This window comes from Lepisma saccharinum, chromosome 30 (assembly GCF_977018435.1).
Source record: "Lepisma saccharinum chromosome 30, izLepSacc3.1, whole genome shotgun sequence".
Taxonomy (NCBI): Eukaryota; Metazoa; Arthropoda; class Insecta; order Zygentoma; family Lepismatidae; genus Lepisma; species Lepisma saccharinum.
Genome location: NC_139258.1, coordinates 16,919,180 through 16,933,649, shown reverse-complemented (window position 1 = coordinate 16,933,649; position 14,470 = coordinate 16,919,180). Strand labels below are relative to the sequence as shown.

General features: G+C 41.0%; 1 protein-coding gene across 1 annotated transcript in view; it reads left to right on the top strand.

Annotated features, from left to right (window-relative positions):
• LOC145982031 (esterase OVCA2) overlaps positions 1-14,470 on the top strand; it is a 34,629-nt gene that overhangs the window by 7,443 nt on the left and 12,716 nt on the right. Inside the window, exon 2 of the mRNA XM_083115598.1 lies at positions 13,622-13,796. Coding sequence (XP_082971724.1) covers positions 13,622-13,796 — 175 coding nt within the window. The remainder of the gene's footprint in view (positions 1-13,621; positions 13,797-14,470) is intronic.

Sequence of the window (14,470 nt, the reverse complement as noted above, 5' to 3'; positions counted from 1 at the left end):
GGGGGAAGGGGGATCTGTTAACCCAGTGTCAGATAAATGGGACTTTGGCGTAGAAAAATATGTTCATTCTTGAACAAGAACACGTATTTAATCAATCTCTAGAAAATTGATTATACTTCAACGTGTAGATTATCAGTTCAAATAAGAATATGTTTTTCCATGTTACGTAAAATTAAAGGTTGCGAGTGAGCAGCATATGATGGCCACGTCATTCATGAACAGCTGGCACGGAGTGATACGTTACTCCAAGTGAGACGGTTGTTTACAGAGGGTCGGAAGGTTCGTGATTCTTACTTTAGATCAGGAGCAGAGCATGCTGATCAACACCCCTCGTAACAAAGCCTTCAATATTGTGAACAAACAAATACAATGAAGCTCGCTCACTGGGTACAAATGATATTTCATGCAGGAACTTGCATTTCTGAAGGTTTGTAAAGCAACATGTTGGGTGTCACGAGAGCCACATCAAGAGGACCATCAAGGTAGAAAGTGAGAGCACCTGAAAGATGTCCCCTCCTCCCCCAAATCCAGCCCCTCACAGCACTTGAACTAAGGTGATCCATATTAGCTGGAACAGTCCCTTTTCTTGAGCCTCTGTCCTGATTTTTTTTAAAGAAGTAAAACTGTGTGCCAAAATGTCCCTTTTTGTGACAATGACTTATGGCATAGAATTATTGCAACATTATGAACTATGACATTGTTGGGTAGAAATTATTTCAATGTCAACAATGTGTCACATTCCAATTTTTTTTAAAACATTGGAGTTTCCTCTCTGTTTACCTGGAACTAATTCCCAAGTGACAAGGACGTTTTTCCAATACACACTCAAAACTATTTTTATTAATAATGTGAGCCCCCCCCCCGTGGTGGATTTGTTACCACATCATGCTACGATGCCAGGGAACCCATGTTCGAATCCCAGCCTGGGCATGGATGTGTGTGTGAGTGTCCATTCATCAATTTCATCATATCACTCATCCCCAAACGTGGCACAAAAAGCGAAGTAAAATAAAGCATATCAATAAATAAATAAATAATGTGAAATTTAATCATATGTGTGGCCTCGATGTTGCAGTGGCCATATAATCAAGGAGTCCCGCGTTTGATACCCAGTGTAGGCACATAGTGGTTCGGATCCCACTTTAAACTGTAGGTCAAGTCCCGATTAGCCTTACTGTGCATGAAGTGGACTTAAAACACCAAATCAATCATACGTACAGTACTGGCCAAAAGAGTGTCAACTTCATGTTTTTTTCGCATACCTCTTGCCAATGTTATCCGATGAGAATGAACGTCGCATGATATGTTGTTGAGGATGTTTCTGATGTTCAACGCATGTATTTTGGTCGAAGTGTACCATTTTCACCATGATATTAAGAAATTACAAAACCCGCCGAAAAATTACTATTGTACACTCAAAATCGAATGAAACGTCCCCCCTTACGGTTATGCAACCCGGAATTTTATATCATCTAGTTTCGCCAGGAATATCAGCTCGCGAGAAGCGTAGTGTTTCCAACTCTTGAATCTAGCCACAGATTCACGCGACCGGGTGGAGATCTTGCTTTCCTCTTGATTTGATTTTAACGGACAAGAAGTTTATTTTGAGAATGTCTCTGGTAATAATAACAAGTATTATTAACATTTATGCTTGAGTTTTTTATTATTCTTTTACCACTTCCGAACGAATATGTGAAGATTTTTTTTTCATTTTGCAATAACGCTTTCGGCATTTTTCCTTCAGAGTTATTCTTTTTGTTTTTAAATTTTTGGATGACATCTGATTTGGAAAAAGTTCCACGAAGTTTGTTTTAAGTGTAAATGCATCTGGACATACAGTGTAGAGTGGGATTCGAACAACAAATATGAGCTTCCGTCGCGAATCGAACCAGCGCTCTTTTCATTGTTTTCTTTCCACTTTTATTAAAATTTGCTTCCTTCAGCCTACTTCCGATTGTCGTATATTTCAATTCGTATTCCCGTTTTTTCTTTCATTTGCATTGTTCGAGCAGTGATAACTTTCTCTCTTAATCTGGTTATTCGAATACTTTTATACTTAATTTTTTTTTCCTTTTCTCGATTTTCCCTTCGCACTCATTACAGATTTTGGTATCGCGCTTTTCCATATTTTCAGTAATTTAATTCTTTGACTATTTTTAATTTGCCCTTAGTCCGAATCAAGAAAATATGTTGGGAAATGTTTCCCGTGTAAATCTTATTGTATAGTGGTGTAAAATTGATGCCAGCTTTTTCTTGCGATAAGGGTTTTGAAAGTGCAAGGGTCTCATTTATTAACCATGGTGGGAAGGGGAGGGGGCGGAGGGGTGCCAGAAACCTTCCAGTCGGAATATGCCTGAAACGAAAAGTATAGATCGACCAAAACGAAAAAAATCCTTGGGACGAAAAGTACCCGCGCAGATCTCCCTTCTTCCCTTCAGTTCGAGCCATAAGGAAGCATGGTCCACTCTCCCCCGCCCCTCCTCGCGGGAGTACGGTGCACAGGAGTCGTGGGTCTGCGCAGGTTGTTTTGCTTGTGGTTCCACTCTTCCATCAGCAGGTGCGTGCTGAAAAGGCTATGCTATCTGCGAGTGAGGGGGAGGGGGTGACGAGCAACACTGCCACAGCGAGTCGCTGTAAATGATTTCATTGTCTGTGTTGGGTGAAACCGGTTCTTGGTGCTCCTACACTTTTCCGATACATTTCTGCCAGCCTTTCTAGCGAAGCGAGGTCATATGTTCCAGATTCGAACTCTGGTCAGGCATGAATGTATCACTGAGTTTGTCCCGCCACAATTTTATAAATTGATAATTCATTCGTATTATAGCGATTAACTCAAGAGGCAGAAGAGTGATGTAAAATAACCGAAATAGAAATTGATGCATTTGTGCCTGATGCTAGTGTAACGACGAAGTTAACTCTTTATAAATGATGCAATAGGTAGCCCTTGCGCTCAAATACACTTATACCTTGCCACAAAAAAAATCTAACTTATCGCTGATCTCTTACTACATTTGGAATACAGCCAAGAGCGATGTAAAGCAATGCAACTACATTGTGAATGTTTCACATCCTATAGTCTTTCTTTTTCTCGTAGCGGGGGCGGGGGTTCATTCATTACAAATATCTAGGAATGGATTTAGCAGCAATCCGTGATATATTTAAATATCATAACATGCTGCGTAGCCAGGGTTCTTGGGTCCTAGCCTCTGATAATGAGTTTTTCTTTTTCGTTGTTTCTTCAATCTTCATCAATTTCCCTGAAGCATCATTCATCCTCTGTCGCCATTGGCTATATGTAAAAATTGACATAAAATTAGTAAATTTTGAAAAGAAAACACAAGGATCTGCTTTTCTCATAGCTCGCCAAACATGCACATTTCTGTATTTTATGCTTTCAGCGCTATCATTATTCTTGGCAGGCAATGGAATTGAAGCAACTCTCACAACTAACGTAAACTACATATCACTCAGGCATGACAATTCTCGCGGGCAAAGTGGATTTCTTTGGCACATGGTAGCGCAATAACTATCTTCTGGCCTAGATTTAAATCCGTACTTTTTATTCCAGTTGAGTGATTGACTCACAATTTTGCCATTGAAGGTTTGGGTTGTATTTGGGTTATACGTATTGTGTTTTTGGTGCGCTAGGAAAAAGCAATCCCAAAGGTTCGCACTGAACAGAAAATTGTGTGCTTTTCCTCTCTCTTTCTCTCTCTCTCTTCCAACTCCGTCCCTCTCTCTCACCCCAAGTCCCCACTATTTAGGTAAACTGTTGTTAGAAACATATTTTCCGAAGAATATCCACATTGAAAATAATATTCCCCAATTGTTTTGATAGGGCATTTCTATTGCTCCGAACGAATTATCTCCGTAAGAGGACTAGGGCCTCCCCTATGGCGCAATCGTAGAGTCGTCACCTTTGATCAAGGGATCCCGGGTTCGATACCCGGTGGAGGAACATAGTGGTTCGGAACCCACTATAAACTGTAGGTCCAGTCCCAATTAGCCTTTCTGTGCATAAAGTGGACTTAAAAAAAAAACAATTCAATTCAATTCAATTGAATTATCTTATCAATATTTTTAAATCTGCATGCACCTGCTTAATTTAATAGATTATACATTTATATTCATTGCGGGCAGAAATGTGCGAGAAAACAATGCATTTTTTCAGGGAATGCATGAGTCAATAATAATGTATATTTTACGGTATATACTTTTTTATATTGCATTGATTCAATAGTATCCTTATTTCCTAAAGCAAGCGTGAGTTTCTTTGCACACACCACGCAGGCCCTGCTTGACGTAAATCTCAGATGCAGTAACTTCACGGTTGCCTTTTGCCACCACGCTTTGGCTTTAATTCGAGCCCCGGTGGGTGCTTCGTTCGAGATCCTGCAGCAGTTTTACTCGTATCTATGGCTTGAGCATGCCACTTGCAACGGAACCAATAAAATGAAACTTTCTGCACCGGAATGGGCGTGAAACTCTACATGCACCAATGACGTGATGTTTTCAAGAGGCATGTGCCACGTGCAGCATGTCCCTTCGGTCCGAATGTTCCTTCACGATATAATTTCATCATGCCTTACTTTCGGAATTTACAAGAGAGAAGATAGTCCGCATGTTCTTGTGCGGCGGATCTGCTGCACTACAGATTGCTACGACCCTTGGTGTGGACGATTCATGCGTCAGGCGTTGGATTCGGTGTTACGAGGAAGAAGGTGACCAAGGAATGAAGTGAAGACCCAACAAAGGCCGGCCGTGGAAGGCAACCAGGGAAGAAGATGCAGGCATCATTGAGATGAGCGAGGGCAATCCCTTCATGGCTACAACGAAGATTCGCCAAGAGTTGAAACTGGAGTGCCATGCTGCAACAGTTCGGCACCGTCGAGCGGCAAAGAATGAAGCAATGACGCATTTCCATCACGAAGCACGGATCAGTTTTCTTTACAATATTTACCAGCCCCTCAAGAATTTTGGCAGAACGTAATTTTGAGCGACAAAAAAGTATTTTCGTCTGACGAAAATGGTCAGGTTTATGTTTGGAGGCGCGACAACACTCGCTACGGCCCCGAGAACATTTCTACCCATGCTAGGAGTGGCAGGATATCCGTGGCGGTGTGGGGATGGATCAGTTCGTCTGGAGTAGGTGGATTGGTGGAAGTGTTCTCGAGAATGAATTCGCAGGAATACATCGCAGTGCTGGAAAACCACACGCTTCCCAGCGTGCGAGAGAGACACCTTGAAGATGAGATTTCGCACGTGACTTTCGATCAAGACAACAGCAGCGTCCATACATCAAAAGCGAACACCACCTGGTTTAATCAGCACCCAGGAATTTCAAGAGTAGATTGGCCAGCGAAGTCTCCCAATCGAAAACATTTTCACGTGTTTGATGTTTGGGAGAGTTTAAGGAGAAGACCAAACATCTGCTCGTGGAATCCTTGCCTCGTCGACTAGATGCAGTGCTTGAATCCAACGGCGGGTGGACACAGTATTGAAACCCCGCACGGTTTAACCGATGTTCTTTGCTACATCCCAGAACAAAACTAATTACACACATCTCCATATGCAACTTATGTTTCCAATTCTTTTTTATTGATACCTTGGTGCTCATGGTTACTTTTTCACACACCTGCACCATTATATTATATTCTATAATATTAATATTCACATTATTGACAGATATGATTCACATAAAATTCAAATGCGCAGCACACATGCACCCATCCCTAACACTTAACTATTAGTTACATTACACCTATCACGTTGTCACAGTTCTAAATCAGTGGTGCCCAGGGGGAGGGGCATTATGGCACAGACTGTGATGGAAATTTGACTGAGTAAACAGGGAACAAGTTTAATTACGTTATCAATTAGCCATTGCTGTTATACAAATAGTAATTTGTAGATTGTCAGGGGAATTGTTACGGGTAATAAGTAATATTGGTCGGTGGGGGGGGGGGGGGGCGATATCCAACTCTTACATATTAGGCCTTAGATTGATAGGGAAATTATGGTGGGCGATTAATGAAGTTAGTGGGATTTTCAGGTAGCTGGATTGATAATTATTTTGGGGGCAGGGAATCCCAACTCTTGTGTATTACTATTACGTCTTAGATTGCTTTTTTGGAGGGAGCAATATCAACAGGAAGTCTAAAATTGGCTTGGAAATTTGGTTGGGAAGATTGAGTATTAAATTTGAGGTGGAGGAGAGGTGAATAAAGTTTTGATAAAGTGTTATGTCTTAGATTGTGAAGGGACTCGAACCCGGAACATTCGGTGTCTGGATCGTTAGTCCATCACTAACTGCGCTTGGCCGCAGAGAAGGTTCTCTTTGGTGGCCAAGCGCGTTAAATGGTCCACTTCCGATACCACGAAATTTCCGGGTTCGAGTCACGGCTTCAGTATTGGTATCATGGTGTCAATTTAATCTAATCGTCACTCATCCTCATTAGCCGAAAGTGTCAAAAGAGCGACTTAAAATAACAAAGAGGTACAAAAACAACTTTAACCCTCTAGTAATTTCTGATCAATAGATGCGTATTAGCTTTGATTGTTGACACTTTAATGATAAGCTTACGATTATTATTGTTAATATGGATTGCCATCCATCAACAGAAGGACGGACCAATCGATCATTTAATTCATGACGTTTTTTTGGTATTTGTTGTCCCTTCGGATCAGCTTCGAAACCTAAGGAAATGATTAGATGTCTGTCTGAAGTTAGTGACAATGGTTCTTTAATTTTCCGTCGCTCTTTCAGCCGGCGCGGGAACCACCTTTATGGCAGTGATCCTCTGTTGCCGCGTTTACCTACGAAGGAACTCGTGGCCAAACAACGAATTAGGTCTACCGCTTGGGCAAGAAGCGGCAACTTCACAAAGCCCTCTTCTCCGAAGCAGCCAGCCGGGAAACAGAATTTTGTCAAAATAACCCTTCTGCTCTGTGAATGAACACCGGTTCTAACAGCGTTTCTATACTTAATTGGACATTATCCATTGTTTTTCTTTTTGATTGACTATATATTCTATCTATATATTTCGAGACATATCAAGAGATCACCTCTTCTCTCATCTTCAGGCGATCAATTTTTGCTATGTCTGTAGTGTGATTGGAACAATGACAGTCCGTGATTTCTTCCAAATCCGGTCCGCTAAGCAACCAGTCTTAGATGCCCATTCGAAATCGACAGCTATAGAGCAAAATATGTTTGAAGTGAAGAGTCTTATTGAATGAAACATAGCTCGACTCACCCTCACATTTGAATTTTTTTAGATAACTTGCTTGCACTTCGTATAGAAAGCACCACGAGACTGAAAATTCACACTATTTGTCATGGCAAATAGACCTTATTCCAGCTTCGCTGAAAGTTCGATGTAGTTGTCAGTCATTAAGTTCAACGCTCTCTGCGCGTGTGTTGTGATGGGTTACCGTGTTCCAATTTTGTTTTAATTCCATTTCATGCTCAAAAAGGCTACCCGAAGTGGGACCTACAGTTGAAAGTGGGATCCGAACCACTAGGCAGTTGTGTCTCCACCAGGAATCGAACCTGGGACTCCGTGATTATAGGGGGTTAACGCGTTCATGGCTTTACAGTTTCGTGAATTCAAGGAAGCCAAGGTGAGAAAAATGTGAAGAACTATCTTCTACACGGAGCTAACTGTGTGTATGTATGTAAAACTTTCTAGCACATCCATTTTCCTACCTTCATTTTATCATCATTACGTTGAATTTTGCACCAGTGATTTTTCACTACGTTCTAGGTCACGTCACTTTGAGTCGTAAAGTATTGTCTGTAATTCAGTTTAGTATAGTTTGTAGCCTCTCACCCAAAAATTTTTAAGGTTGGAGAAGGGAGGGGGGAAAATAGTGCGAGTTCAATTGAGAATACGAAAATAGAGCGGAATGATTATATTGCTACAATATCTTCAGGAAAGTAAAGCGTAAAATTGAATTCTGCCTCTGAGTGAGTCCTTGATATTGTATATGTTTGAAGGTAATATATTAAACATGACTATCAGCATAACCGGACGCATGTAATGAGATGATTTATTAGTGTTACCAGACTAAAGGTGTGGAGTGCGGCCTGTTGCCTCGTTCATTACGGAATTCGACATGTAAAAATTGATCAGCTCTTATTGCTAGTAACCATTATAGGCTTAGACCAAATTCTGGCGTTTATATTTCAATTCACTTCCTCAACAAATCCTTTCTCGATTGACTAGATTTTAAGCGGAGCGTCATTCAGTTGTTTGTGAGTGTTCTTTTTGCAGAAGCAACAGCAGCTCGCTCGCACACACAGTGCCCCGCCCACTCGACGAGACGCGTGGTCTGTGCAGTGCAGAACAATGACAGTGTTGCCTCTCTATTCGATCTTTGTATTCTCTTTTGCCTGCCACTACACACACATTTCAGACAATTCTTCCCATACAACAAATGGAAAAGCAATCAGGCAACTGTTAAATGGCTCTTTTCTAGATTTTCTATTAACACTTTCCACGGCCAAGATATGTTAACTTGGTTCTGTTTCGTATTCCCACAATTTAGCTTCGTGCAGTAGGGCTTTATATTGCAAGCTAAAAAAAACAACGTAGGCAGGTATTTCAACATTTTAATTTTCATCCGTTTCATGATTGTGTGAAAGAATATGGTGGAAAAATACACTACTTGGGACAATATCACTAATAATAATTGGCCGCCGCTGTGCCCGAGCGTGGTAAGCCGTCGGCTTTTGATCTCGCTGCCGAAATTCCCGGGTTCGAGTCCCGGCCTGGGTATGATTGTTTACGAGTGTTCCTTCATGAATTTTATCATACACTAATCCTCATCGTTGCGACTAGCCAAAAGTAAAGTAAAAAAAGAGAAATATATTAGTAATAATAAAAATATGAATCTAGCTCCCCATGGTTCCTTTATGACTGTCCTTTTATCAATTCCATCGAGTCATCATTCATCCTCATTGTTGCGATTAGCCAATAAATGGTAGAGAAGCTGCGAAAAATAAGATGTAAAATAATAACAGAATTTTCTCCACAGAAGGAAAAATAAATGCTCCAGAAAACATGCAATACTGGAAAAGAGTGTCCTGTAATGTGAGTCTGTAAACCAAATGTAAATCACGAATGAAGAAGTTACGTGAACGTTTCGTCTTCTACGAAGCAATACAGGCTTGGATGGCGTAGTGGTAGCGTCGACGCCGTTCGGATCCCACTTTAAACTGTAGGTCCAGTCCCGATTAGTCATACTGTTCATTGTGGACTTAAAACACCAAATCAACAGCCAACCAACCAATACGGGGTTGGAAACACTACGGTTATAGGTTTGGAAACACTGCTCCTCTCGGGAACTACTCTACCAGGCGAAACTAGACGATATAAAATACCGGGTTGCATAACCGTAAGGGAGGCTTTTCTTTCGAATTCCTCTGTACCTATCCATGCTGGTTAATGATTGTAACAATGTGTACCAGACATTGTCCAATATGTGTTCAGCATGACACATTTCTATGTTTTCAGAGTATGGGTACTCGCCTTGGATGCACCAATCTGTCTCCGGACATGCAGAGAGGCATTGCTAACGGACGCGCACGAGGGTGAACACTGCAGGAACTGGCAACACAGTTTGGAATCACTAGAAGTGCAGTATCGGAATTTCTGAGGCGGTGGAAGCAACAGGGAGGTGTTGTTGAAGGATTCCCATATAGGACGACCCAGGATCACGTCGAGACACGTCGACAGGACCATCCTCCGTATCAGCAGAAGCAACCCCAGACTGACGTCAGCCGACATTGCAAGGGAGCTATCATTCCCAACCACCCCGTCGCCATCTGGAAGGACCATCAGACGTCGTCTCCAAGCAGCCGGTCTCAATGGACGTCGGCCTGTCAAGAAACCGCTGATTTCGGCGAAGAATAAGAAGGCCAGACTTGCATGGGTAAAGCTCATCTGGCGTGGACCAGGAGCGAATGGAAAGATGTGGTCTGGAGTGATGAATCAAAGTATTGCCTCTTTGGAACAGACGGAATAGTGTGGATTAGACGTCCTGTCGGCCAGAGATCTGATCCCATGTTTCAATTTCCTACAGTCAAGCATGGAGGGGGATCTGTGATGGTGTGGGGGTGCATCACTGTCAATGGCGTCGGCCTACTATGCCGAATCAATGGTATTATAAACAGTTTCCAGTACGAGGACATACTGGAGAACACAATGAGACCATTTGCTCTCCAAACCCTTGGCCGTAACTTCACCCTCCAACAAGATAACGACCCAAAACACACATCCAAAAACATCAGCAACTGGTTCCGCCGCCGTCGCGTTAATGTTCTCGAGTGGCCCAGCCAATCCCCGGATCTCAATCCGATTGAGCACATGTGGAAGGAGTTGGAGCGTTGTCTGGCAGGGAAGAGAGCACGAAATGTTGATGAGAAGATTGCTCAGTTAGAGGAGGAATGGAAGAAGATACCAGTCTATTTTATCCACAACCTTATCGACTTCATGCCGCGTCATTGCCAAGCCGCGTCATCGCCAAAGGCTTTGCCACAAAGTACTAGATGCTGTTTGTTAATTTTGTGTTGATCAACACCAGTTTTGACCTTTCCCGGTGAACTGAAGTGCAATATTTCTTTATGTTCGATGGTGTGTATTTTTTTCTATTTACATAAATTTGTTCTTTTTTTAGACCATTTCACAGTTTGCCGAACCACTCGGTTATCAGTCGAATGTAATTCATTTGAAGATGTTTTGGTGCCAATATTGTGTAATTCTTGCAATAAATACCTCAGTTACAGCAAAAAAACCAAAAGTTGACACTCTTTTGGCCAGTACTGTATGTTAACTTTTACAAAATGTTACTTGAGAAGCATGTCATGAAAAATATTCATTCATTGGCAAAATATCAGTGAATGACTTCTACTTCTAAATGACTGATTGATTAGAGTATAGTGCATATCACCATATTATGTATGTTATGTATATGGTATTTATTTAATTGGTTTTCAAACATAAGTATTTATGACAAAACAATTTTTATATTAAAACGTGTACATTTTGCCATCCTTTTTGACCTTCAGGAAAATATGGAAATTGTTCCAATTTTATTGTTTTGAAAAATCTGTTCAACTTAACTAAAACCCCACTGGACACTCATCCCTCTGACATCTAGTTCTATGAAAAATTCCACAAAAAATGCATCACAGAGCCCCACACGATACTCCAAAGACCAGCACATCACCAGTGCTGCCAAATGGAAGAAATTCAAACTCTCAATGATTCAAAAGAAAGTATCTACACGCTATAACTTACATAGAATACTTGAAGAAAGTTGCACACCATAGCAGTGGCGTAGCGCAGTTTCCTGTGTTCTCCCTGCAGGTAAAATAATTTGGCATCCTAGGCAGGATTGTCGTTTGGTGCACCCCTCTACCAATCGCTGATATTTTATTTCGCGGAAATGGATCGCAGAGAAAAACATTTTGGGGAAAGTAGAGAATGTCAAAAAGTAAGCATAATGTAAAATATATATCTATATGCAGGGTAAATCTGTAACTTCACATCCAACTAATAAATCAAACAGGATTTATGTTATACATCTTTTCGTGGCATGGTCGAACAGGGAACCTCATGTACAGAGTTGAATGGTTGCATCTATATTCACGTGGTACCCCCCCAAAGGAAATATCTAGGGGTCGCTTCCAGTGACGGATCCTAGTTCACTCACCGAGAATCAATTGTAACCTACACTTGCACTGTATTATGTAAATATATCGTACTGTAAACAGGAACCAAGCTGACTTCCATCTTCTGGAGATTATCATATTGTTTTGCAAAGATAGGGGACCAGGGCTGAAATAGATTGTCATTGCCACATTAACTGAACGATGAGACGACGAGTAAAGCGCATAAACAGAGACAAAAACGTATTCTCTCAAGGTGTCTCAGGTTCGATCCCCTTTTCAGGCATATTGCACAGTGGTTCGGTTCGAAATTTAAACTGCAGTTCCAATTCCGATCAGTCTAAAGCATAATGTGGACTTATGTTATATTCTAGAACCTGTTAAACTTCAAAGGTATTAGGCATCCCCAGTTCATTTCATTCCATCCTTGCTGATCCACACAAGGATTCTTCCTTCTATCCCAAAACTCGAGCAAGCATTCTCACAGCTAGGAATTTCCACTTGAAGCACTGTAGATTAGAAAATCGTAACACACTGGAAAATAACTGGTTTGACAGAAATGTCCACAACATTTCTATATGGAAGAAAAATGAACTTCAAATCCCCAAATATGATGGTGACATTTGCCGCTGTACAAGATACACTTTTTCCTTTAAAAATAGGTCTGAAAAACATGGTATGTCACACATAAAGCTAATACTATTGGTAACAAGTTTGATTGTTTATTGTGTAGCGATAAGGCATCGACTGCTTGAGCAACTGAAACTTTCTACTGGATTGATACTGGAACTGTAGGCAGTTGACAGTGTATACGTTTGCCACAAACGGTGTAGCTACGAGATGAGGGATTGATTTTCCTATCGATGGCCATCTGCGAGCAAGTAAGTTAATTCTGAATTTGGGGGGGGGGGGGGGAGCACATGTCAAGTTGCCCAGCACCCTCTGGCTGAGCAGATATTGTTGCATGATGTTACTGGAAACCAGATTCTGTTTTTTAAATATATTTTTTTAAATAATTGAATTTATGGGATTTTATAAAATTTCAGGATCAGAGAGAGGGAGAACATTGCGGGGCCCCTATACCTCGGAGGCCCTCTCACATTGCAGGGGCAGCCGCTACGCCACTGGACCATACTATCCTCTGCATGTCGTGAAAGTTTTATCGCTTAGTTGTTTAACACTTATGGAGTGTTGGAAATGAATGCCTCTCAATTAAAATGTGATATATCCTTTCGGGACGCATGCTTATTTCACTTACGTGAGCAGTTGCATGTTCTACTTTTTACAACATATAAAAAATAGCTGGTTTCACAAACTTAATTAATTTTGTTCTGCATAGCTACGTTTTCTGTATGTTTTTATATTTATACTTTATTATTTTTATTTTTAATTCTTTTGATTTTTTTTCGGATAAGATTATTTTATTAATTTTGGAGGTATTGTGGTTCGGATCCCACTTTAAACTGTAGGTCCAGTCCCGATTAGCCTATATGTGCATAAAGTGGATTAAAACACCAATTAAAGTTTCTAAATTATTTTATTATGTATTGGTGACAATCTTTTTCTTAAGAATACAAAAAAACTTAAGGTATGTAAGATATTTATTTGTTACAGTATTTTAATAATTGACTTGAACTTGGATGAAATCAAATAAAACAAATGCAAAATTGTCCTCCTCGCCTGAAGATACTTGAAGTGATCGTTCTTTTTCACTTGTATCTAATCTATGTGACATGTTGAATAAAATGAAATCACTCACAAACCGTACGATAACGTACAATAAAACAGAAATAAAATACTACATGAGAAAAATCGTGTGTTGTAAAAAGTACAACATTCACGGACACTCATTGTTCAAAACCTTATTTGCCACTGACAAACCATTAGGGGAGTTACATTCCAACCTGTAGACATTTCCACCAATTTATTGTTTATTTTTATTTTCAGATATTGTGCATTCATGGCTATAGGCAAAATGGTGATTCCTTTAAGGATAAGTTGGGAGCCTTTAGGAAAATTGTAAAGAAACATGCCGAACTTGTTTTTATTACGGCACCATTGAAGGTTCCACCTCTGGAGGGAGAACCACTTGATGCAGATGCGCAAGAAGTGTCTTCTCTAGGTATTATGATACATCATTATTTTACATGATAAAATTCATTGAGTGGCTCATGTAACAGTCTTCTGTTTTTACAAGTCAGTAATTTAGTGTTGAGTGTAGCAGGGCTCAAGTATGAGCAAACTTAGGGCTGGGCCAATTGCATCAGTTTCACTTAACTTCACTTCTGTCAGTCCTCAAATTGCAGGGGGATGCTATTCCCCAAGCTTAGTTGGTAAAGCAGTGGCACTGTATGCCAGAGACCGAGGTTTGGGTTCTTATACATATCTATGCTGGGAACAACTATGCACCAATGTCAACAGTGTTTCAAAGGCAACATATTCCATCGCTATACCATGACAGACAATTCCATGCAGGTAAAACGGCGAGAGCAAAATATCACACAAATTTAGGGTTTGCTTGTTATCTAAGTGTCCTCCTCCGTAGCCGAGCGGGTTAAGGCATTCACTCGTCTTGAGATCGTTCGCTGCGGGACGGCGTAGGTTCGAATCCGGCTCTGGTCGGAATTTATTCGGCCTACGTATAGGGCCGGTGGTGACCCACCATCGTGAGGAAATTGGGGAGCTCCGAGTGAGTGAGCGTAATCCGGTCACGGAGACCTACTATAACGGCTGGGGATACGTCGGGCTGACTATTCCAATACTGGTTGAAGATCTCCACGCTTAGAGGTGACGAAG